The 24,947-nt window shown below is 36.7% G+C and overlaps 4 protein-coding genes across 5 annotated transcripts; 3 read left to right on the top strand and 1 right to left on the bottom strand.

Annotated features, from left to right (window-relative positions):
* Window positions 1–1,831: 1,831 nt before the first annotated feature.
* On the bottom strand, window positions 1,832–3,699 carry LOC130716022 (syntaxin-124-like). Its single transcript, XM_057566195.1, has one exon. The coding sequence runs from the start codon at window positions 3,290–3,292 to the stop codon at window positions 2,375–2,377; it is 918 nt and encodes a 305-aa protein (XP_057422178.1). The 5' UTR covers window positions 3,293–3,699; the 3' UTR covers window positions 1,832–2,374.
* A 1,258-nt stretch (window positions 3,700–4,957) lies between these two features.
* Window positions 4,958–9,552, top strand: LOC130713629 (probable disease resistance protein At5g63020). Of its 2 annotated transcripts, none has more exons than XM_057563410.1 (4): window positions 4,958–5,245; window positions 5,758–5,892; window positions 6,402–6,653; window positions 6,871–9,552. In XM_057563410.1, the coding sequence occupies exons 2-4, from the start codon at window positions 5,839–5,841 to the stop codon at window positions 9,268–9,270; spliced, it is 2,706 nt and encodes a 901-aa protein (XP_057419393.1). In that variant the 5' UTR covers window positions 4,958–5,245; window positions 5,758–5,838; the 3' UTR covers window positions 9,271–9,552. The 2 variants fall into 2 exon arrangements, with proteins under 2 accessions (XP_057419393.1, XP_057419392.1); XM_057563409.1 differs by having other exon boundaries at window positions 6,396–6,653.
* Window positions 9,553–15,906: 6,354 nt separating this feature from the next.
* LOC130715850 (ribosomal RNA-processing protein 17) lies at window positions 15,907–17,441 on the top strand. The gene is made up of 3 exons (XM_057565981.1): window positions 15,907–16,196; window positions 16,292–16,415; window positions 16,866–17,441. The coding sequence occupies exons 1-3, from the start codon at window positions 15,990–15,992 to the stop codon at window positions 17,123–17,125; spliced, it is 591 nt and encodes a 196-aa protein (XP_057421964.1). The 5' UTR covers window positions 15,907–15,989; the 3' UTR covers window positions 17,126–17,441.
* Window positions 17,442–19,522: 2,081 nt separating this feature from the next.
* Window positions 19,523–24,832, top strand: LOC130711844 (calmodulin-binding protein 60 D-like). The gene is made up of 8 exons (XM_057561605.1): window positions 19,523–19,836; window positions 20,442–20,517; window positions 20,846–20,904; window positions 21,260–21,753; window positions 21,829–21,989; window positions 22,086–22,289; window positions 22,733–22,967; window positions 23,800–24,832. Exons 1-8 carry the CDS (start codon window positions 19,739–19,741, stop codon window positions 24,351–24,353), a joined length of 1,881 nt encoding a protein of 626 aa, XP_057417588.1. The 5' UTR covers window positions 19,523–19,738; the 3' UTR covers window positions 24,354–24,832.
* Window positions 24,833–24,947: the final 115 nt, after the last annotated feature.

Here is a 24,947-nt window from a genome sequence, read left to right as displayed (position 1 = left end):
TTTTATAATGCTTAATCACAGTAACACTTTGTGATATTTTTCGTCCATGTCAACCGATGACAGAAATTATGCAAACTTCCAAAGTTTTCTCTTTCTGAAACAATCATTGTATTCGTTTATAAACTAAGACCAAAAACAGTTTTGTCAGTGCTACTTGCAAGTTGCAAACATTTTGTGTTTTGCGAATATGTGGTTTATTGTGTTTGGATTTTTTATGGATTGGATGAAAACGATGATTCCTGAATTCCAAAGCATAATAAAACTCTGTAAAAGAATGCTAGTAGTATCTAGGTTAAGAAAATACTGCGTATGTAATTAAACTCTATCAAAAACACCATCTTAAAAGACCAGACTAAGTGAAGCAATATCAAATTTAGCAGCATTAAGATACCAATACCATATTGAAAGGATAGCAACGAGGCTTGCTGTCTTAGATCTTTGGAACAATAGATATGATATAATAATGTGTTTCTTACTCATTTCAATTACACATCTTGTAAATGTGAGAACTATTGGCAGATAGATTTGTGATGAAAAAATGTAATGGGAAAGAAAAGGAGAGGCAGGGAGGTGTGAAGTAAGAATAAATAAGAAATTACAACTTGATATGATATGGCTAGTTCAATATACAGAAAGGCATGCATTCCTCGTGCTATTTAAACTTGCATTGATTGGACCTTCAGAATGCCTTAGTGCGCGAGACCACAAAATGATGGCTAAGGCCATTCATTTTGTTCTATTAAAGGTTAAATTCACATTTGGCTTATGAAAGTCATGATCCTTTAATTAATCATGAAAAGTAACATCAATGTAGTCCATTAACAATGAATAGTGAAATCAACATCACCTTCTTATACACAAACTGGAAGTTGAAGAAATTTCTTATTACGGAGGGACCAAATCAATGTCAACTTAGTGGGCTGAATTGTTACCCCCTTTTACATTTTTTGAATACGGGTCAGTCAGCCCATATGGGTTGGCCAGTTGCAAGTTGGGAAAAAATGGGTTGAACCAGTCTGACTCGTGTGTTGGAGATATGTATGATGATGAGTATTCAGAAGAGTGGCGTTGATGAGGGAAGAAAGAGGAGAGAAGATGTGAGAATGGGGTGGTGGAGAGTTGTTATATTTTTTTCATTAAATATATTTTAATTTTAATATTTTTACACTTTTAAGAGTGGTCTGAATAGACGTGGGTGGTGAGAATAACAATTTCCTTCACTTCTTTTAACTCAAAAAGTGGGTTGCTCCGTTAGTTTTACCATGGAATGCAAAATAACGTGAGTTGAATATTTAGCCTTCTTAGTAGTTTTGTTTGGACTATTTTGACACTACTACCAAAAGATGTAGGGTTCCAAAGATAGCTAAGGGGGGACAACGACATTACAAGATAGTGGTGCGGAGCTGACAGGGAGTGAGATGATGGTGTTACCGGTGGAGTTGGCGGAGCCCTTTGGTGTTTTGACTAGGGCTCGGTGTGTATCTTTGATGGGGAAACAAACCCCTAAGACTAGGGGCAGACCCATGAAAGTTGTGAAAGGAGGAAGGAAAAAAAAGGGCGTTGCTGGGAGCTCCAGTGGGATTGCGGTGTGGAAGACTTTGAAGTTGTTGCAAAGCCGATAGGGAGGGAGCTGATGGTGCTGCCAGCGGAGCTGTCGGAACTTTATGGCGTTTTGACTAGGGCGCGTAGAGCCATTTTAATGGGTAAGTGCATGGGCATGAGTTATGATTGCTCAGACGATGTTGCTCTTTACCAGATTGCTGCTCAGATCGATGCGCGCAGGTCGTCCTAGGATAGGAATTAGAGCTTTAGGTATTTGGGGCCTATGGGGGATAATCACACAATTTCTATTGATTTTCTTTTAAAAAATATATCAATTGTGATAACCCGATTGATTGGATGATTGCATTCTTTCGAATTGCCCTGTATAATCCAATTCACCATAAAACACTCGATGATTGAACAATGTCAAGTTCTTCAACCGTTACAAATTTACAATCATACAGGGTAGGAACAACTAAGAAAAGAAGAAACTAAATCACATGTGTGTATCCGTTCCGAAATGTGTCAAACCTACTACAATAACATTGTCATGTACATGTGTTTCCTCTTGTTCTCTTCCAATCACAGATCTTTGAGAATCCAAAAACCAAAATCAGAATAACCTTGTTACATTTTGTGGATCCTTTGCTTCATCAGGATTTGATGAAATGCCTGAATACCAAGGAGGTCATCAAATCCCAATTTGTCACCATTCTCTTGTTGATCCTAGGCATGAACATGAACATGTTCATTTCAGAATGCAAAGTTCTACCAAGAAGTTAAGGAAACAATGCTCTCAAGTCTCAAGAGTGTTCTTCCATGTCTAATTTCTTCATCTCATCAACAAATGAGGTAGAAGTGATGACAAGAGAGGAAACAGGAGCACAATGACAAGAACAATGACAAGAATAACGGCATAGCAATACCACTTCCTAGAACTCTTTTGGTACTCTCTTGCTTCCTGAAGCTGATCTGTGCCTCTCCTAACAAAAGAGCTAGCATGTGCAACATGAGACTCTATGTTATTAAGTTGCTGACCCTGAGACTCCACTAATGCTGCCATGTCCAAAAACACTTGATGCAATTCAAGCAAGTTCTTCTCTATTTCCTTAACAGCATCATGCCTTTCTTGAATTTCTGAAATGGTGTCCATAATCTGGCCCCTCCCTTGTTCCTGAATTGCTCTCTGCAGGAAGCTTTCACTTTCTCCACTTGATATCAAATTCTCTATGGTATCTTCATCTGCTTTCTCTCCTGTGATTGTGAAATACCGGCGTTCCACGGTTTCCTTGTACTCGAGCTGCATTCTCGCTCTCAAACCTTGAAAATCATCCATCATGTCCTTGAGTTTCTTCCCCAATCCACTAACCACTGAGGTCCTGGTTCTGTCTGCTGATGAACCAGGACCACACCCTGGGACGTTTCTGTTTGCCGCGTTGGAACGCTCCAAGGCTTCGAGCTTGCCTTTGATGATCTTGACGCGTTTGAGGACCTGCGACACGTCGTTGTCCATCCGGGCTCGGAGCTCTTTCATGGTTTTAGCATTGTGCACAATCTTGCTCTCTTCATTGGATTCTTGCAGTTTTCTGTAGAGCTTCTCAATCGTTCTCATGTCTTCCTTAACACTCTCCACATCTTCAAAGAATTTGTCTAGATTGACACTCTCCTTCCCGGCCTCCACATCATCAAGGTAGGCCTGCTGCTTCAAGTCACTGTATTTCTTGAAGGAACTTGAGAACAGGTCATTCATTTTGGCTGATTTAATGAACAATTGACTAACCCCTTCTTTTCTTTTTTTACTATTTTTTTTTGCTTAATTTGTTTCTTCTGTTGGAGGACGAGGGTTGTGTTAGGCCTTCGAGTCACGTAAAACTTGCCGATATCTTAATATGGATAAAAAACTTGGTTAATTGGTACCTTCTGAAGTTGGTAATGGTTAAAAATCTAGCAGAAGAAACCTCATAAGACTAAATGTAATGGACTAATGGTTGTGTAACAAAGGGATGGATGTGTATGTTCCTTCCTGTAACAAAAAAATTGAGGGGTATATGCCCTCATCCTCCTCTGGATTATGATGAATTGAAAAACAAGGAGGAAGCTAGAAGGTGACAAAAACAAGTAATTGTCACCAACAAGAGGTTCTGAAAGAGAAAAGCCCTTTTTCTTCTAATGGTGGAGGCAATAGAGGCCTTTGGTGACTATGAAACCAGGACCAGTCAAATTAACTAGATACTAATCAAACAGGGGTGTTTAGAAGTTGGATATCCCAAAGGTTTCTCGCATATTAACAAATGGCATTGCTGTTTTTAAATGTAATCTTGAGTTGGTGTATGACTTGGTCATCTTTTTTTATGTCCTCTCAACCTTCTTGTTCTTTTTATTTTTAGGAGTATCTATGCTGAAATTATAGTTTATTTAAATAGAAGTCCCATAATCCCATCTCATGCCATATTAAGTTTCTTAAACATGCTCCTGTCTCCAAACAAAGAAAGTTAACTAGAATAAGGCCTGTAATGGATAATTTTCATCAAATGTTGAGTTATTCTGTTCATGTTATTTTTTTAAGTAATGGCTGCATTAAATTTTTATTTGCAAAATTGAATCATTGATGTAAACGAGACAGGTATCTTCAGGATAAATTACTTCTCTATAAATTTAAATGAGAAATGGTTTTTTTAATCTATAAATGAGAAATGATTTTTCTTATTATCTATAAATGAGAAATGATTTTAAGTCAAATTAAATTATATGGTTTTGCAGAGGTCTAAAATTAATTATATGGTTTTGCAGAGGTCTAAAATTAATTTTATTATATTTTGTTAGAAGCTTATGTTTCAAAGTTTTGGAGAGATATAAAATTTAATTCCTCGGTTCATATTATCTTTAATATTTTTTTAAAGGGTCTATATTTTTTTTGTACTAAAGTAACATAAAGTAACATGTGGATGGCACAGACTAAGAGTATGAGGCTGTAAATGATTTCTTATATATATATATATATATATATATATATACCTTATTTACAAATAGAAATTCAAAACTTCTCTAAATACTTGTAGAATATTCTATTGTCTTAGTTCTTCCGGTGATGAGTGTTATCACAATTAAGAGATAGTTTATACCACAGTTTATACCACGTGTCCATCACGAGGCGGATTAGAATTCTCTTAAATGAATTGAAATTTTGTGTTTATCTCTCTCCTCATAAATATTTAAAGAATTCACATATTTAATGCATATGAAAAGAGATGTCATAAAATTTCAATTGAAGTAAACTTGACATACTTCACAACTGAGAAGATCCTGATCTCCACGAGACTAGCTTGGACATGGGGCAGCAATATAAAAGAAGTCAACTTGTAGAAAAAAATCAACTTTAATTAAATAGTATACTTGGAACTGCCAATTTGGACCATAAAAAAATGTTGATGTTCCCATTGAAAATACATACAGCCTAGTTGAGCCTGCTTATAATTGGGAGACGGGTAATGATATGCGGAAGGACAGGGACTCTTGAAGAGAAGTCGTTGTAATCTGTAAGAAAGGGCTACGCATTGGAGAGACATTTTTGAGGTAAACAAGCCATAAAAACAGTTGAAGACTACTGAGTTTCTTTCTCCTCCATTTCAAAGTTTCAGAAGTGCATCCACCTCCCACACAACAGTTGGAGACTCACTGATTCTCCATCTCTGAAAACTCACAGGTTAGAGAGTTATTTGTTAAAAAAAATTATGTATTTTTAGAACACTTTTTTATACTACTGAACATTACTGATGATATTTAGCTTATGCATTAATTAAAGACCGAGGCCCCATAATATTTTGGTCAACCTCCGCCAATGTTTGTATAGTTCATCATTCTTTTTCAAAATTCTCATAATTATTGGAATTTGGGTTAGGAGTAACTTTACCCAAAAGCTAGTTTAGTGGTGAAGATTGTTCTACCATATATAAGGATCACTTTGGTCATATGTTAGTTAATGTGAGATCTTAACATCCCGCTCACGAGTCACGACTTAGGCTGGACATTTAGAGCGTGAAAATTGTTTGAATGAACATCTGCCGGTTACTCATATACACGTGTAGTATAATAGTATCCAATAAATGAATACAGGATAACTTCTATAGATTGTAAGCAATAATAAGAATCATATTATATAAGCAATAGACTTTTAAAATAAATTCTGGTGATAGTTGACTTCGTTAAAAATGACAGCATTTGCGTGGAAGGTACTTCAAGATAGAGTTCCAGAGGGTCAATTTACACAGAATGGAAATCTTACCACTTCAGTGATGCATGATTGGGAGTACAAGCAAGAAATTGAAATCGCAAAGCACTTGTTTCTTTACTGTAAGTTTTCTTAGTACCTTTGGCAAATAATCTGTACATGGTTTGGTAAAGGAAATTGCATTACCAGGTAGACATCATTTAGTTTTGACTCAATGCATCAAGTCACATGTACCTTGGAATAATATGTGTTACGTACTTTAATTTGATCAGTATAATTGCTGCAAAGAAACCAGATTACTTTAAATTCTTCAACTCAAAGTGGATGATCAAAGAAGAACTGTAGTTTATTAAGGTTAAGGATCGGTTGTGCAGTGTGGATAAAAGTAAAAATAGAAGAGGCTAGAGTATGCCTCATATGAGTGGTGGACTGGTGGGTGAATCCTTAGTACCATTTGAAGTTTGTTTCTTTATGTGTTAGATGTTTGCTTATCTATACATGCTGCTTGGTGCTTATATATCTTCTATGAGCAACATTTGATATTCCTGCCTAGAGTTTCTTTTTAACTTTGTTTTTCCATTAAAATAAAAAAGAAAAGTAAAATGCAAGTATTACCTTTTTTTAGATACAGATCAAAGCCATGGAGGTGGCAGCAGGATTACTGTTGGATGCTGTTATTCGTTTGTTAAGTTGTGGTAAGGTCCATGCTGCCTATGTTTATAAGCTGGAAGAGAATCTAGCATTGTTGCAAAAAAAGTGGATTGATCTTCAGAACTTAAACACCGATGTGCATAGAAGAATTGATGATGCTGAGGGCATGGGGGAGATGCAAAGGGCAGATGAAGTGAATGGTTGGCTGCAAGATGTTCAAGATCTTCAAAAGGTATCCAATTATAAATGCTATAGTTTATATGAGAAATGCTACTAAAATATTCTTCAACGCACTCTACGTGATTGATTTAAATTTTTTGAAGAGCAACACATTTTTGAAAAAGGGAGGTAAATGTCTTAACTTTAAAGCTTTGCAAGGGAAACAAAAGACTAACTAGACTGTTTATGTTGACACATGTTTACCAAGACTTGCTATATATATGTACTAGGTAATGGAGGATATTCAAGATGAAGATTCTCAAGAAACTCAAAATAAATGTTCAAGTGGTTGCTGCCAAAAGAACTGTATGTTAAGCTACAAGTTAGGAAAGAAAATCGTGAAGATGCTCAATGAGGTTGATCGATTAGTGAACTCGGGTAAACGTTTTGTTGACATGAATGTTTATATTGCTTACAAGCTTCCACCCAAGCTAATGAATGAGATGCCTTCAGTTGAGACCGTAGGCTTGGACTTGATGCTCAACCAGGCGTGGAATAGTCTTGAAGATGACAATGTGGGAATCATTGGTTTATATGGAATGGGTGGCGCTGGGAAAACGACCCTTATGATGAGAGTTCACAATGAATTTGGAAAGAGGGAGCACAAGTTTTCTCTTGTACTATGGGTGGTGGTTTCTAGAGATTGTGATATCAATAAGATTATGAATGATATTCGTAACAGGTTAGGCATCATTGATGATGTTTGGAACAAAAGCAGCCAACATGAAAGAGTGACAAGGATTTATGAAGTCTTGAAACAGAGGAAATTTGTGTTGATGTTAGATGATGTATGGGGAAAGTTGGAACTAGAAATGGTGGGGGTTCCACTTCCAAAGGATACTAACAATCAATCAAAAGTTCTGTTCACAACACGTCTTGAGGATGTTTGTGCGAAAATGCAAGCTCAGAAGAAATTCAAAGTGGAATGTTTACTAGAGCAAGAAGCATTTGATTTGTTTTGTAAAAAAGTTGGTGATGAGACTTTAAAGAGTCACCTAGAAATTCCAAGGCTCGCATGGGAGATGACTAAAGAATGCAAAGGATTGCCACTAGCAATTATTACAGTGGGAAGTGCCATGGCTGGAGTGAAAAGTGTTGAAGCATGGAGACAAGCCAAAAATGATTTAAGAAGTTCTCCTTGGATTGCTTCATATTTGGAGAACGAAGTCTTTCGTATCCTTAAGTTTAGTTATGATAGATTGCCAGATGACGCACACAAAAACTGTTTCCTGTACTGCGCACTATACCCAGAAGATTATGAAGTAGGAGTTGATGTTCTCATTGATAGATGGATTGGAGAGGGATTTCTGAGTGGAAATAAGACCAAGAAGAGTATTTATGATATGTATGAGCAAGGAGAATCTATCATTGAAAAGTTAAAACTTTCATGTCTCCTAGAGGGTGTTGAATATGATTATTTTTGGACTTCGGCGATTAAGATGCATGATGTGACTAGAGACATGGCACTTTGGATAGCCCGTGATCAAGATGAAAACAAAGGAAAAGTTGTTGTTCAGGGAGAAGCATTAGCCATGTCTGAAATGGATGTTGATAGGTTGAATATTGTGGAAAGGATTTCAATTATTGATGCTAGTGGAAGTTGGAACTGGCAAGTACCAACTTGTCCAAATCTGATCACCCTATGTATTCTAGATTATGTGAACACTACATTTTATTCAAATCTCCAATCCATGACAAGGTTGAAAGTCTTGGATCTATCTGGTAAATCTTTTGAACATCTCCCTGTAGAAATTGGCAACTTAATCAACTTGGAATTCCTTAACCTGACAAGAACAGATATAAGAAATCGGTTGCCAATTGAATTGAAGAATTTGAAGAACGTGAGGGTATTTCTTATGGAAGGTTGCCCACATAATCTCGAAATCATTCCTTTGGAAGTGATAGAAAGCCTTGAGCAGTTAAAGGTGTTTAGATTTACTAGTGAGGATAAGGCTGGTGAACTTTTTGAGGAAGCATTCTTACAGAAGCTGGAGTCCTTACCAAAATTGGAAGAAGTATCCATGGAAATAAACACCTTCACGGGCATGCATAAATTGATTGACTCGACCAAATTGCAAGGTTGCTGGAGACATTTTTCAATTCAGGGAATCGATGATCCACTTGAAATGTCACCATTGTTAGCATCTATGTCAAGAATGAAGCATCTGTACCGTATAAGTTTATACTCTATTAACATTATTGAAGGCTCGTCCATCACTAACACTTGCTACCTTCACAAGCTTCGCCGGGTGTATGTCGAGAGTTGTGACTCAATAACTCATTTGACATGGTTGATATATGCTCCACTTCTTGAGTTTCTTGAGGTTCGTAACTGTGATTCCATTGAAGAACTAGTGAAGGAAGCTCAAAATGATATATTCCAAAATCTTAGACTTGTCCGCCTTTATGGTTTGGCAAAGTTGAGGAGCATCCACAAGAGCGCATTGGATTTTCCTTTTCTGGCATATCTTCATGTATATGAATGCCCCGATTTGAAGAAGCTCCCTTTGAATTCTAATTCTGCAAAGGACTTGATTGCAATCAAAGGACAGAAAGAGTGGTGGAACAGTTTAGAGTGGCAAGACACAGACATTAAAGAGCTACTCCATTCCAAATTTAGAGCACGGTAAATTGGAGGAAAAGTATGCTACTCAGAAATTTATTTCTTCTTCATTAAAGAGTGTATCATGGGAAGCGTCAATGGTTTTGCAAGCACTGCATTTGAGAGTTGAAAATTTCTTGAGCACTTGTGATTAATGGTTTTGTAAATTCTTCATGCTTTTGTGCTACTTTGGATAGAAACTGTTTCCTCATTCATTTCCACATTTAGGGGTCGTACTTGTATCAGCTGGCTTATTTTATTTATTATTGGCAACTGATGTTTACTGTATTTCACGTTTGCAACTTTAAATTACTTCTTTGTTCAAATTATTCAGATTGACAGATTCTTAAATATACCATCCTCTCCTACTGTTATGATTATGGATATTTTACTTTCTCTTTTTGCTCAGGACTTATAGTAGTTAGTAAACCTATGATTTTGTTTAACATCTTGATGAATGATTCCTAATAATTTTAGAAGTGGATTGTTTTATGAAGTAGAGATTGATTGCATTTTTCATTTTCATAAATTTCTTGTGTGGGAGATTGAGCTCAATGTTTGCTTGTAAGTACAACATGATGGAGCAAAATTCAAGGTCTTAGTCTTCTCCTAATCCTTGGCCTTCTTCACATTCAACTTGTGACTCTTGACAGCTTTTTCGGTAAAGTGGAAATTTTTCTTCACATAAACTAGGTTCTCCCTCTTTTTCATGTACTGGACATTTGCTTAGTCAAGTGAACTTGAATTACTTAGTTACCCAACAATCCAACTAAGTATGGTAAAACCATTGTAGTAGAACATTTTAGTACCTAGTTATCTGTGGGCAATTAGAATCAACAAGTACAATTTACCCAGGCACAGTTTGGTTTATCTTCTAATTTAAGGGAACTTTTTATGTAAGATAAGCATTTGATTTCTTATAAGAAAGAGGAAAAGGTTATAAGTGATTAAGGAGAAGTTCATAGTGCATGTTTGGAAATCCTTCTGCAATTGATTCTGAATAGTCATAGTCAATTATGGGGGATAAGCTTCTGTGAATAGCTTACAAGTTCCAAAATTGATTCTATTGAAAGAGAAGTTGATCCAAACGTGCTATTAAATGAGGTAGCTTCTGACAAAGCTGAGGTGTAGAAGCTAATTTCAATTTCAAGAAAGAAGTTTGATCCATTTCACCTTCTTGGTTCATTTTATTTTATTTTTTCTGCAACTGCTTATTGAAATGTTTATTCAATTGGCTTTGGCTCTAATAAATAAAAAAAGAGGAGTGTGAGTATGGGAAAAGAGGAAAAGAGAAGAGAGTTAAGGCAATGTATAGGCCACGAGTGGTGCAAATCATAGGATTTGGATTTACATATATAATAGAAGCACATTTCTTCATATCTTTATTTACATATACAACTGTCAAGTGCCCATCTCTTCATATCTTTATTTACATCCAAAACTGTCAACTTCACATTCCCATACCCTGGAGAATTATAGTTACCATATATGGTTATGGAGTAAAATAATTAAAGGAATTGTTTCCCCTTTTGTTGTGAATTGAAGAAAGTAATCAATAGGAGTAAACCATACGCTAACTTTCACTGGAACAACTTATTTTTAACTTCCTGTCTCTATCTTCAGAAACAACAAGACAAACAGTAAAACTGTGGTGCTAAACTCTCAAATTCCACAAAGCACATCTTGATGATGTCCTTAGGAACTTGGTGCTATGATTTCAGCATAGGAATTGAAAAACAAGAGACTGAGAATAAGTTAGCTAATATAGCACAAAATGAAACCAGGCTCCTAGCTAAAAAACACAACCAATGACAACTTTCAAATGCACCACAGCCACTTCAACAAAATCAAGTTTTTTCCTCCAACCAATAGCTAACATTTAAAATGAATGCTGTAAATGAACAACATGCTTGTAGTCTCAAGAAAATTAATAGGCCAGTACTTTAGCTCTTTAACTTATGTCTATACTGGTTGGCATCTATTAATAAAACATCAGGTAAAATGCTAAACAAAAAAACAAGGGTGTAGAAGGGCTAACGAGAATTTAGGCAATCAATGTGCAGCCTAATTGCAGTGTCTAGGGGCATATTTGATAGAGAAATGGGTATGAGACATCATGTTATATATCCTGCATTATAGAATCTGTGATATCTTATAAGCTTTTGGCAGTTTAATTCTAAGAGGAGTCAAGTACAATCTGAGGTATAAGAAAATTGGAGACTGAAGCACCAACCCGGACACACAACAACACGGCTAATAATGTACAAATAGGATACTTTTGTTGTGTAAAAACATACGCCAAACTTGTGGCGGTTTCAAACGCCATAATTATGTTTTGTGTCTTTTTTTTAAATAGAAACATGGTTGGGGTTCATGCATTGGGAAAAAAAAAACACCAACAACATATCATTGTGTCTTACCAAGATAGAGTGTTAGCTCAATCTTTTGAGCAATGTCCAAGAAAAAAAAATATTCCTAGCTCAAACACCGCAAAAATGTGTTTCACAAATATTGAACTAGTCTCGGACTAAGTGTTGGTGTCAAACAAGTGTCTGACACTCGGACACTTCATTGTTTAGAAGTGTTTGTGTTTCTTAGAATGGAGACCATCGTGAATTACCGAAGTTTTCATAGATTTTTCAGCCATATCCGACATCGTATCAGCCCGAGACATCCACCATCGTGATCTCCACCGTGGGGAGAAGAGGGTTCAGTACCCAATTCCAGCTCCGTCGAGTCCGCCGCCACAAACTCCCATCTTTTCCGGCGATTCTTCACTGTAATGTACGCTCCTAAATTTCGTGAGTTCCTGAGCTTCTAAACTCATTTCCTAACTCTGATCATGCAACTGCATGTACGCTCCTGAATTTGATTGACGCTCCCGCTGCCTTCTATCTTGTTAAAACACCACAACATTTATCTCATTGTATTACTCTCCAAGAAACAAACTATAAAATCTGCTACGAAGTCAGTGTTTGTTCCTTTGTTTTAAGATTTCCTTTTAGTGAATTGCTATTTGCGGTATACAAACAATCTTAATGACGGAGTGATATTGATTAATTGGATTCGTCACAATTTGTGTAATAAAGTTTGATTAACGAGTCTCTTCGAGGAAATTCTCCGGCGCTTCTACTCAGGAGTGGACCTCTGCTGGCCTCCCCCAGCATGTCACTGACGATCTGCTCGGTTGTCTAGAGTTGCTTACTCTTCGTTCTACTTTAGAGTGACTAAAATTTCCTTTTAGTGATTAATTGGATTCGTCACAATTTGTGTAATAAAGTTTGACTAACGAGTCTCTTCGAGGAAATTCTCCGACGCTTCTACTCAGGAGTGGACCTCTGCTGGCCTCCCCAGCATGTCACTGACGATCTGCTCGGTTATCTAGAGTTGCTTACTCTTCGTTCTACTTTAGAGTGACTAAAATTGATGCGAAAAAATCCAAGTAGTCACTTCAGCTGACTAAACTCGTCATATGGACGGTAGACTGCTTAAAATTGATGACACGCATAAGAACTTAATTTCATTAAAAAAAGAAATTCCCAAAGATAATATTTAAAATTTTTTTTTTTTCTTAATCTCAATTTGATTCATCTTTACTAATTCATGCAAACATATTTAAGCCTATTTTCAATTCTTCTCTATATCATATTATTGTAAATTAACCATATTAATCTTTTCAAAAAAAAACCATATTAATTAATAATTATTGTTGTTATATTACATTAGAAACTCAGTTTCAAAAAATATTACATTAAAAACTCATACTAAAAATAATGAATTAGTTTACTATTTTTTTTATAGGCAAATGTTAGTTTTAAGTAATGGTACTAAATTAGTCCTTCCTCAGGTTTGAATTTTAGACCCTTCACCCTTCATCTCACCCAACCTTTATGTCTTCTAGCTCTTACCACTTGAGTTAACTCTCGGGGACATGAATTAGTTCATTGTAAAGGGGGTTAAAATATTTTTCACACTAAAACACCCTATGGATGGCACAGACAGAGAGTATGTAAATTATTCATGACATATACTTATCATATTATAAATATGTAGACACTTCTAGAATACTCTATATAGTCTAAGTCTTTATATCTTATATATGCATATAACACATGTTTATCTAACAAGCATATACTACATGTTCATTATCATTATATATGTTTATCTACAAAGTTCATGAATTTAGTTTTTTTAACATAATTAGTTTATATACATTGATTTCTCTCATTTTTTTAAAGAGAAATATATAATAATAATAATAATAATAATAATAATAATAATAATAATAATAATAATAATAATAATAATAATAATAAGTGGTGAGAAACCTACTCTCTCAACATGAGCACAGTAACGTAGTCAACAAAAGCTGACTTGGCCACTATGACAAAAACCTCCCAAAACACCTGAACAAACACCCACAAAATTACCAAGCATTGACCCCACTAGAAAGTTCTTGTACAAGTCGAAAAATAGCGATCGAATCGCCGCACAACACCTTCTGAACATAGACCCACAAATCTCCAAGAGAAACCCACACAACCAGAACTCTCCATGACTACGACACAAAGGGCAAGCCGTCCGGCAAACCAACGCAGCAAAGGGTAAAATCCCTCCACGACAGCTCCACCATCTACAACAGAATCCTGAACGTCGCAAACGTAGAGACCGGAGAAGCGAGACCGAGAGAAAAACAATAACCCAGCCCTAGAGACATATCTGGAATCAAAAAGGCCCAACTCGAGCTCCAATATCAAACAACCTCCCCCTCCCATGCTGAATTTTATATATTTTTTCTACTATTGCAAACCCACTTTCTCTTGCACAAGGTTGGTGCAGCACGAGGAAGGGATTGTGCATGATACTTGCTTGGGTCACCTACATGGTGAGATACAGTAAAATTCAAAATTCAATCCAGTAAATTTTGTACGGGGTTGAAAGAAACTGTTCAATCTCCAGTAAAATCACGAATCCCCAGTGAGATCCAGTAAAATCTGTGCTAATCACGAATCCCCTGTGATATCCTCATGAGGTTGTCGGCTCCACCAAGAGCAAGATCATCATTATCCTCGGAACCTGGCGGCAACTGCTCCTCGCAGAATGCCCGTCCCACAACAGCAACCAAAGGACATCGCCAGATACACCGCTCGCCTTCCAGAGAGGATCCGGAGGGGGCAATGGTGGATTTGGAGGGTCACCTCTAGGCTTCGCCTTCACTCCTTGATGATAGTTCCAGTTCCATTGCTTTTTCTTGCGCGTATGATATTCACATCTGGTACCAGAAAGCACTGGATATTGACAATTGCCCTCAGAACATTTAGCTGCACTTGTTTCACCCGGAGGACGACGACGACGTCCGCACTTATACTTAAAGATAAATATTTTATAGTGTTGTGAATGAAAAATTGTGCAAAATCTCCAAAATATGGAAACTCGTTGAGCACAATTATCATATATTTTCAAAATTTTAATAGTAACATATTATGTTTTCAATGTTACCAATTTATATATGTATATTTCTCTTACGACTCAATTTCTGGATCAAATTAAAGTGAGGTGGTTGTTGCTTGATCTGGGGTGAGATTCAAGGGACTTGATCAATCTATTTGATAACTAAGGTTTCTTTATGACGAGCGGATATTATGGCCAAGATTTGAGGCTGATTCCACAACTAGTCTAGGGTCTAGCAATGAGAAAACAGATGAGTGTCGGAGAAGGGAGAAGCAGGGGAGTGTGGAAACCCATAGTCCATGCGAATGCAATTATGGTTCTTCTCTTGCAATTAGGGATTGAGGTTTTCCTCATGCGGTTTCTCAGTGGCTAGTAGTAGGCTGGCGCATGTCTTTGATGAAGAGTCGTGCCGCACCACCACAAGGCCATGAGCTTCCACCAAAGGTGCCAATAGAGGAGAGATTGTTTTTTAGGGCAAGAAAGGCAGGGTAAGCAATATGGCCAACAAATCCAACGTTGTTGGGATCAGGGTCGTATACACCCTTAGGCCTTGCCTTAGGCCTCCAAAAATATTTAGGCCCCTAAAAAAATTAGTATGTATAGGATATACCACTGAAATTTAAGAGAGATAATAAAACAATGAAAAAATAGGCAATGTTAATGAAACTCCGGAAACGCAACGTGAAAACTTAGAAGTGCAACTTTAGTAGTTATTAGTATTAGTATTTTGTATTAGCATATTTACATTTTCCGAAAAAAAAGTAAATAAAATATTTTTCACTTTTACCTTCTTAAAATTGAAAAAATTAATTTGTGTTACTCATAAAAATTATTTTTTATGACTTATGTATCTATAGTATTTATTACAAGTTTGCTTTTCATAGACTCCATTCATTGTTTCTTCTATAAAAAAAGAATTTATTTTATTTTTTTACGTTGAAGTGAGTCTTAGGGCCGGTTTGATTATAGCTTTTAAAAACAGTTCTCAATTTCAGTTTTTAAAATTAAAATACCAGAACAGTTTGAGTTTTTAGTTTTCTAGTTACAATTTTTTTAATGTTGAAAACACCTCATTCAAACGGTTTTTCTTGAAAAACAATTTCCAAAATTAAATTTTCAAAAGACCCTTAATTTTTTTTTTCTATTTTTACAAAACAAAGCCTTTAATTTAAAATGTTTTCTTGTGTGTGAGGGTTTTTGAGTTGGGTCCATCCACTTACTTATGGCCCATTCTAGGTTGAAAGAAACATAGCAGCTGAACCTGAACTTCACAGTTTTGGTTTGGGAGGCGACGCCATGGAAGAGGAAGCACAAGCACTGCGTAAAGGTGGCCACATCAAGAAGAGGGCCTTGAAGAACAAAGCTTTGGGCATCACCTTCGACGAGAAAGATCTCAACGACTACGTTACCGGCTTTCACAAGCGCAAGAAGAAGAGAAGAAAAGAAGCACAGAAACAACAAGAAGATGCACTTAGGCGTAAACGCACCGAGGAACGCAAAAAAGTACCCACTTTTCTCAGAAAAATTCAATTTTGTTTAATGGGTCTGTTTTGCTTTTTGGTCTTTGTTATTAATTTTATTGGAATGATTTTTTGCAGAGGAAGTTGGAAAGAGAAAGTGTTTATGGGGATGTAGCACCAAATGATGGCTCAGAACCTGGTGAAGTTGATGAGAACCAAGAAGTAGAAGAAGAAGATAAGGAGCCAGTTGAATCTATTGCTGGTACTATTTTTTGAAATCTTAGGCTGTGTGAGTGTGTTTGAATTCAAATGAAGCTTAAGGGTCAATTTGTTTCCTTCCTTATTTATTGCTCTAGGCATGTTTTTTTTATAGGCAAATGTCAGTTGTTAGTAATGTTAGTAAATTAGTCATTCTCAGGTTCGAAACCCTGACCCTTCACCTCCCAAACCCTTATGTCCCCTATGGTTCATACTTTGTTAGTGATAATCTGATATTGAATAGCATACAATCACAGGGCATCCTTCATCAATAATCATGCCATATATGCTTACACTTGGTGTTTTACTAGGACTTGAGTTGCTTAAATTTTTAACTGATACCTGTCTGAAGCTTGTTTAGTTTAGTGGAATTTTAGTATGTGATGTGAAATTTCATTAGTGATTTTGGTTTGTTACTCATTTGATGGTTGGATTTGCCTTCTGTTTTCGCAAGGAACGAAGACATATGAGAATGGTGATTTGAAGGTCATTGTTGTAACAAGTGAGATCAACCCTGAAGAAGAAGAAGAAAAAAGTTACTCTGGTGAAAGGAAGGAGGAAGCAGTGACCCCTCATCCTGTTGTAGCTGATAAAAAGCAAGGTGTACCTATCAATAAGAGGAAAGCTTTTAAAAAGGTGGCGAAGCAAAAGTCACGGCCAAGGACAAGAAGTAAGAGAGATAAAAGGAAAGGAAAGATGCCGGGTAAAAAGTAATGGCACCTGAGCATCTTGCGTCTTCAGGAGAATCCCAAGTCTAAATGAACTGTATTATTGCGGAGGTACTTATTCAGTGCAGTGACATAGCTACTGACATATTGCAGGATTCATGCTTGTTTCATAGTTAAATATATATCAACTGGTTTGGTACCTTGTTCCCAATGTCCATGACAGGATTTTGTTCTGCTGGAGTCTTACGCTCACTATCTTACCTTTTTAACTGATCCATTGGAGGGGATCTAAAAATTAAGAAGAAACACCTTATTTTTCTCGGTTGATTTTGGTTAATCGGTAATTCGTTGTGTTTTTTACATTTAGTACATATTTCAGTTGCTGACAAGTTTACAAGTTTTCTTTTTCAATCGCTTTTTTTGGGTGCTATGATTATATGTTGTTTCCTAATGGATCAAACCCTTACATAGTGTCAGGTTGGAGGGGAGTGAAGGGGAGGGGAGGGGGTTTTTTTAACTTATCATGTTTGGTTCATTTTTAAGGAGGGAAGGGGAGGGGAATGGAGGGGGCCAAAACCCTTGAGGTTTAAAATATTTCCTGAGAACGGTGTTGTGCCTATTGTGCGTCGAAATGCATCAACTGGAGAATAGGTTTCTTCTGTTGAATGCATGCCTGTCAGTTGGCTCTGTACAAAGGTAGAATACATGGTTCCAGAACTTGGTATATTTCGAACTCGTACTGGAAAAGTGAACTTTTGTGATCAAGTTGTCCTCATTCCAACATGAAAATTTCATATTGATCCATGAAGAAATGGATCAGTTTCTTGTCTGGGGCATCTTGGAGTTGTGGGAATTGGATAATCAAAGTATATCTTTTTGCTTAACCAACATATTATAGCTGCAGATGTTTATTTATTGTCTTTCTAAAGAAAAACAATAAGGGCAATTTTGTTTTAAAACCTAACCCCTCTCTCCTGAACCAAACAAGAAAGGAGTTATTTCCCCTCACCTCCCTCGTCCTCTCCTCTTAACCAAACATGATAAGAATTAAAATCTCTCCCCTTCCTTCCCCTCCCCTCCCCCTCCTCCTTTGAACCAAACATACCTTGTGTCAAAGCTTCTCTTTAGAAAACCCGTAATCTTAGGAGAATTTCTTGGTATATTTCATAAGTTAGGGTAGTTTGTACTCTACTCATAAACATGTTATTTACAAGAGTTCTACTTGGCAATGATGTATGCTATCATGTTGTAAAGAGGCCCCAAAGTCATATACATTTAAATTAAGTGGAACTGTAGTTTATTTAAACTGCAGCTAATACATTACAGGACATACTAATTTACATTGTCAAATAGTGCATTATACTCCGCTACATAACATGGGCAAATGGCTTGTTTGCAACCTTGATGGTTACAATATCCACATCTCTTCCTAGGCCGAAGCTCCCTCAATTCCATCACATTTCATATACGAGTTGACTAGGGTGACCCTTACCATGCACTTTGGATTCATCTAGAACAATAAGAGGCTCAATACTCGATGGGATGTTTAAGGTCATTACCAATGGGTCACCACTATGTCGTATACGCATCGATAACATTTTGGACCGTGTACGTCCCCCACACTAGCAATATCCCTTGCTCAAGTGACACTCTACTTATAACTACCGCGTTGATCGATCGATTTGTATGTTTCCTCCACTTCAAATCTCGTTCATCACGCACTTGAAGTGAAGATGCATCAACCTTATTTCTTTTAATTGCTTTAACGAACTTTTGGCAATATCTTTTGCTGTCAAAATCAAATCAGCTTTTGCATCATGATCTCTCCGTACAAAGAACTCAACAAAAGTTATAATAATTGGTAAATTTCTAACACCCTTTAACACCTTATTAATAGCCTAAATAAGTTGATTGTCATACGCCCAAAAGTTATGATATATACATACATCTCCACTTCTTTTCCACATTCATTTTTATTTATTTATCTTTTCTCTATCAATCCAATTACCTATCACATCTTTACTTTCTCTCTCTTTTCTTCCTATCTCTCTCTTCCTCCACTTCTCCATACCTCATTTTTTAGGTGTGAAGATATAATTATTCTATGCCCAAATCTACTATCATCACGATTACTTGTTTTAATGGGTGAACAACCGTGAACAAGTCATTTTCCAAACCTACTTAAGTCTTTATTTTCTTACTCAATCAATAATACACATGAAGCAAGTATAATAAACAGAAACATCTGAAATCTGAAGTACCACAACAAAGATACCTTAAAACCTCAGTAGTAGTACCCTGACGTACCCAATCACACCACAAAACTTCGACAAAGATTCTCAATCCAACGGTCCAGATCTTCAAAAAAAAATAAGGAATTCGTGACTAGTGATTGAACATTAAAGGTAAATGTACGACAAAATAAGTGTCAGAAAAGAAAATTCTGAGACACTTCCACGAAATTTCTCAGACACCGTACTTTTCAACCTTTTCTTCCCGCTTCCATCACTTTCTCTTTAAATCCATTCCGCCACTCGTCACAACCTGTTTGGCTGCTCAGAAAAACGGAAGAAAAGTATTATAGTAGCTCACAACACAAACAACTCCAGATTTTTTTCTATCAGTTTCTCAGCAACCAAACAGGGAACAATTGGGAGTGATGCAGGGGAGACATGTTGTGGCGAGGGAGAAGCGAGGTTTGGATTCGGCTTCTGCTGAAGAAGGACAGCCTGATCGAAAACGACCAGCTTTGGCTAGGTTTTCATTTTCTACTGCTTCTTTTCTTTCCAGATTCTGCTTCACTGGATTGGATTCGCTTGTTCTTCAACATTGTTATGAGACTGCACTAGATTCAGCTTTTGATTTTGTATGAAAATGATGAGCTTCTAGTTAATTTGAATTTTTCAACTTATATGTGATGTTAATTTGTGCTTACTTTTTTTTTTAAAAGGGGAAATTTTCATGGAGAATTTTGTTTTTGTGTGAGTATGAAATTATTTGAAATCATGAAAGAACACAAATTTAAACTTAGTTTGCATTTTGGTATTTTTGAGCATAGGGTATCAGCAAATGACTAGTTAAGATCAATATTTTTTGTGTATAAACAATAGTGTTGAGGAAAATTAGGGTAGCATTTCTGTGAAGTCTTCAATTAGAGTAGGAAAGAGCAAGAGATATAGTAATTTGCAATTATATAATGCATGCTATTCCTGCTACAATTTGCAATGTTAGACATTTAAGGCTGTTTCGAGACATAGTGCTCCCTGCGGAGGCATAGGTTGGCTATCTTTATGTTTAGTATGTTTTCATCTAAATTAAAAGCTAATTATTGTTTTTATTTTCTTATTTATATTAATTTGCAGTGTAATTGTTGAAGCACTGAAGGTGGACAGTCTGCAGAAACTTTGCTCATCACTAGAGCCAATTCTACGCAGAGTTGTAAGAAATTTCAGTTCATTTTGGTATTATTCTCAATATGATAATTTGTTAGTGGTTAAATTTTTTTAATTGATTTGTTGGAGTATATTACCTGAAGGCTGAAGTTATAACTTGCATTCGCTGCTCACCCATCAGCCCCTAAATTAGCAACCCCTAAATTTAATGCTTTCATATTTAAACCACAAATGGTAAAATATTTCAGAGGATTTCTGAAGTGGTCCTACAGTGTTAAATTTAATATAATAGAACTCGGTGAATGTTACCTGGCATGAAAAATGTTTGGTATCGGATGTGAGTCATATTTCTTATTTTTCTTGCTGCTAAACAGGTTAGTGAAGAAGTGGAGCGTGCTTTGGCAAAACTAGGCCCTGCCAATCTTAATAGGAGGTACACCCCCAATCCCAGTTTGTGAAATTATATCAGGGGAATTTTCATAGCACATGGGTCTGCAATGTAAATTAAGTCCTGCACAACTCTTTAAATTTAATACCTTTGTCATATTAAGTTCTCCTATTCTTTTGCTGCTTACTCTTTCATTGCAAGATTATTTTCTGCAAGTTATTTTGGTAGAGTTTGGAATAATGGAATTAGAAGATGGTTTAAGCCAATGGAGAGAGATCTTGAGTCAAAATTAGTGACCCATATTTGTTTGGTGATATGGATATTTATTTCAGCTTCTACTGTCACTATGTATTTGTAATATCTATAATGTGTTTCTCTAATACTCTTAAGTAAAATTCAGGTCTTCCCCAAAACGCATAGAAGGTCGTGATAGAAGAAATTTACAACTGCACTTCAAAACCAGGCTATCCCTTCCCCTCTTTACTGGTGGGAAAGTGGAAGGTGAGCAAGGGGCAGCCATACATATTGTTTTGATTGATGCAAACACGGGCAAAGTTGTCACATCAGGTCCCGAGTCATGTGTCAAATTGGATGTCATTGTGCTTGAGGGGGATTTCAATAATGAGGACGACGATAATTGGAGCGAAGAAGAGTTTGAGAGTCATATTGTGAAAGAGCGGGAAGGAAAAAGGCCTCTTCTGACTGGTGATCTGCAAGTCACTCTGAAGGAGGGTGTAGGGACATTAGGTGAGCTCTCCTTTACAGACAACTCAAGCTGGATAAGGAGTAGGAAGTTCAGGTTGGGTCTGAAAGTTGCCTCTGGTTATTCTGAGGGAATGCATATTCGTGAAGCCAAAACAGAAGCCTTCACTGTTAAGGATCATCGTGGAGAATGTTAGTTCATAATTTTCTTATATTTGCCATATATTTCTGGAAACTTATTGTAATGAAACTTCTATTGGATTGCAGTATACAAGAAACACTACCCACCTGCCTTGACGGATGAGGTCTGGAGACTTGAGAAAATTGGAAAGGATGGTTCCTTTCACAAAAGGCTAAGTAAAGCAGGAATATTTACTGTGGAAAACTTCCTAAGACTAGTGGTCAGAGACCCTCAGAGATTGCGTAATGTGAGAATCTGAACTTTTGTTAATTCCAACTCTTCTCATGCCTCCTGCCTAGTAGGTGAGAGGTTTGATCATAGGCTAACTATCCTTCTTATGTAGATTCTTGGGAGCGGCATGTCAAATAAAATGTGGGATATCCTTGTTGAGCATGCTAAGACCTGTGTTCTCAGTGGAAAGCTTTACGTATACTATCCTGATGATACAAGAAACGTAGGTGTTGTTTTCAATAACATATATGAATTGAGTGGCTTAATCACCAATGACCAATACTATTCAGCTGATTCTCTCTCTGAGAATCAAAAGGTAAGCCCACCTGTGCAAAAAATATTTAATTTATGTTTCAAGTCAGACCATACCTTTTGGTTTCTTCCATAATATGTATGATTAACCTGATCTCAGAGGCCATAAGATGAAAATTTGGTTTTTCGGGGTGAGTCTGCAACCTGTTTGTTGGTACCAGCAATTCATGATGTTGAAAGCACCCAACTGAAAGATATACACGTAATTGGCTTTTTTATGTTCATATAAAATGTCCTGTGCTTGTATTGGAGCATGATATTTATAACGAACGTTGTTTCTGGAAAGTGTGTAACTATATTTATAATTTTACACTCCCTTGTTCCTGCACGGGAAAGTTCTCTTTTCCAGAAGGAGAAATGGAAACTAAAAAAATCTACTAGCTGTTCTAAACCATAGGGAAAGAAAAAGATGAAGTTTTTTAAAATAACCAATGATTTCTATTGTAGGTTTATGTAGACACGCTGGTAAAGCAGGCATATGATAATTGGATGCATGTTATTGAGTATGATGGGAAGACTCTGCTAAGTTGCAATCAGGATAAGACTTTAGAAACCGCTCACCCTCAGGCTTCAATGGGCTCCCATGAATATTCAAATTCAATTCAGCAGATTTCCATCCCAAGTTTGCCACAACCAGTACATACAGGCCAACCATCAATGGATACAGGAGTTACAGTTGAAGGTATATACTTCCTAGTAAAGCCTTATTATACTAGAAACAAAAGCAAAAGGCTTTTGGAGTTGTTTTTTGTTTACATTTTTCTGGACCTGTTATCTTTTCGTGCAGTTTTTCTTCTGTATATTTCCCCTCAATTTTGAATCTGTTTATGGCATGGATCATCAATATGAGGCTGTCAGGCTAAATGTTGGGCGGTAAAGAACCAACAAGAATAAGCTTAGTGTTGCAATTTAGAGAATGTTATGATAGATGAATGATTACATAAGATTAAATAGGATTATGAATGAAATCGTTAAAGAGGAAGTTGGAGTAGCTTCCTTTATAGAGTTTCATCTGAGGTGGTTTGAGCATTTGTGAAGTAGACCTGTAGAAGCACTGGTAAACAAGTCTAATAATAGTTAAAGAAGTGGAAAACTAATTATAGATCAAAGTATTAAGAGATATTTAGATTTAAATGGTGTTTCGTTAGACTTGATTCATGACAGAAAATTATACTGTTGTCTAATTCATTTAGTTGACTCCACCTAATAGGAAAAGACAACAATTGTTATTGTTCATACACACACCTCCCATTATCTCTTTTCAGCCCGACTTCCCTAAAAGTGTAGGGGTTCTACTCCCCACCCAACCTAACCTCTCCTCTCCTCAAACTGATGAAGTTAGGAAATGGTATATGGATCTCTGAGCATGATTTAGATAAATTGTAATACCTCATAGTGAAAACTTTATTTCCAAGTCCCCCTTTGAACTGTTTCATTAAATAGATGTTTGCCCTTAAAAAAATGGTGAGCCAAAATGAGAATCTTTTGATTGCTGACTGCATATTGATCTGCAGGTTATCATGATGTTACAGCTACCAGATTCTCCATGCAACCACAAAATGCAAATCTTAATTCTTCTATTCAATTTGATGACAATGCATTTCCACAACAAAACCAATTGATGAGTATATCCCACCAATCTCAGCTTCCAAGAAATGAAAACGGGCTGACCTTTGGTCCCCAACAATCAGCCACACATGGCTTCCAGACTGCCAGCGTTTCGAATTCTACTTACAGAGGACTTGAGGACTTTTTCCCAGAGGAGGAGATTCGTCTTAGAAGTCATGAGATGCTAGAAAATGAAGATATGCAGCATCTGCTGCGTATTTTTAACATGGGTGGCCAAGCACATGCTTCCTTTAATGCCCATGAAGATGGGTACCCTAATTCATCTTCTTACATGAATGCAAACGCAATGAGCTACAGTTTTGATGATGAGCCAAACCGTTCCTCAGGCAAAGCTGTTGTAGGCTGGCTCAAGCTTAAGGCAGCATTAAGATGGGGTATTTTCGTTCGGAAGAAGGCTGCTGAGAGACGGGCTCAGCTCGTTGAGTTGGATGATTCGTAATGATCTTGGTGGCGAAGCATTGCTCATGCCAGCTTCTTTCCTGACATTAAGAATTTACCATCATGCTGAAATTTTATAGCATGAAACCTTGATTGAATTGTTTGGTGCTGGCTTAATTTAAAGATTCCATTTTGCCTTAAACAGCCTGCAGAGAGGTTTCTTCCTGTTCAAGAATATCGCTCTGCAACAACTCTTCTATAGCTGCCTTATTTGTAATATTTTCCACCCAACATTCCGACCTTCAAGTTGTAAAGGCTTTACTGTTTGCCTGTTTTAAACTGAAGGTGTCAATTGTTCCTTGAAGTTGGCAAGGTGTAGTGTGGAATCTCAGGAAACTAGGATCTTGACTAGTTTTGCTAGGTTGTATTGTATTCAGAAGTGTACCATGTTAGATGATCTCAGTCTAACTGATGTGTCTTGTTGTTTGGATGCTGTATGGCATAATAATATTCATAATCAATAATCAATTTAAATTTATATATGCTTGTTGCTTGGAATTCTTATGTTTACAGTTTACTGCCTGTGTGCTTCATGAATGTTTCAGCAGAATCAGCACATTACAACTCTGGATACTTTTTTGTTACCATTTGCTCT

Source organism: Lotus japonicus, chromosome 4 (assembly GCF_012489685.1).
Source record: "Lotus japonicus ecotype B-129 chromosome 4, LjGifu_v1.2".
Taxonomy (NCBI): Eukaryota; Viridiplantae; Streptophyta; class Magnoliopsida; order Fabales; family Fabaceae; genus Lotus; species Lotus japonicus.
Note: the sequence above shows the minus strand (reverse complement) of the source record. Positions and strands in the feature narration are given on the sequence as shown.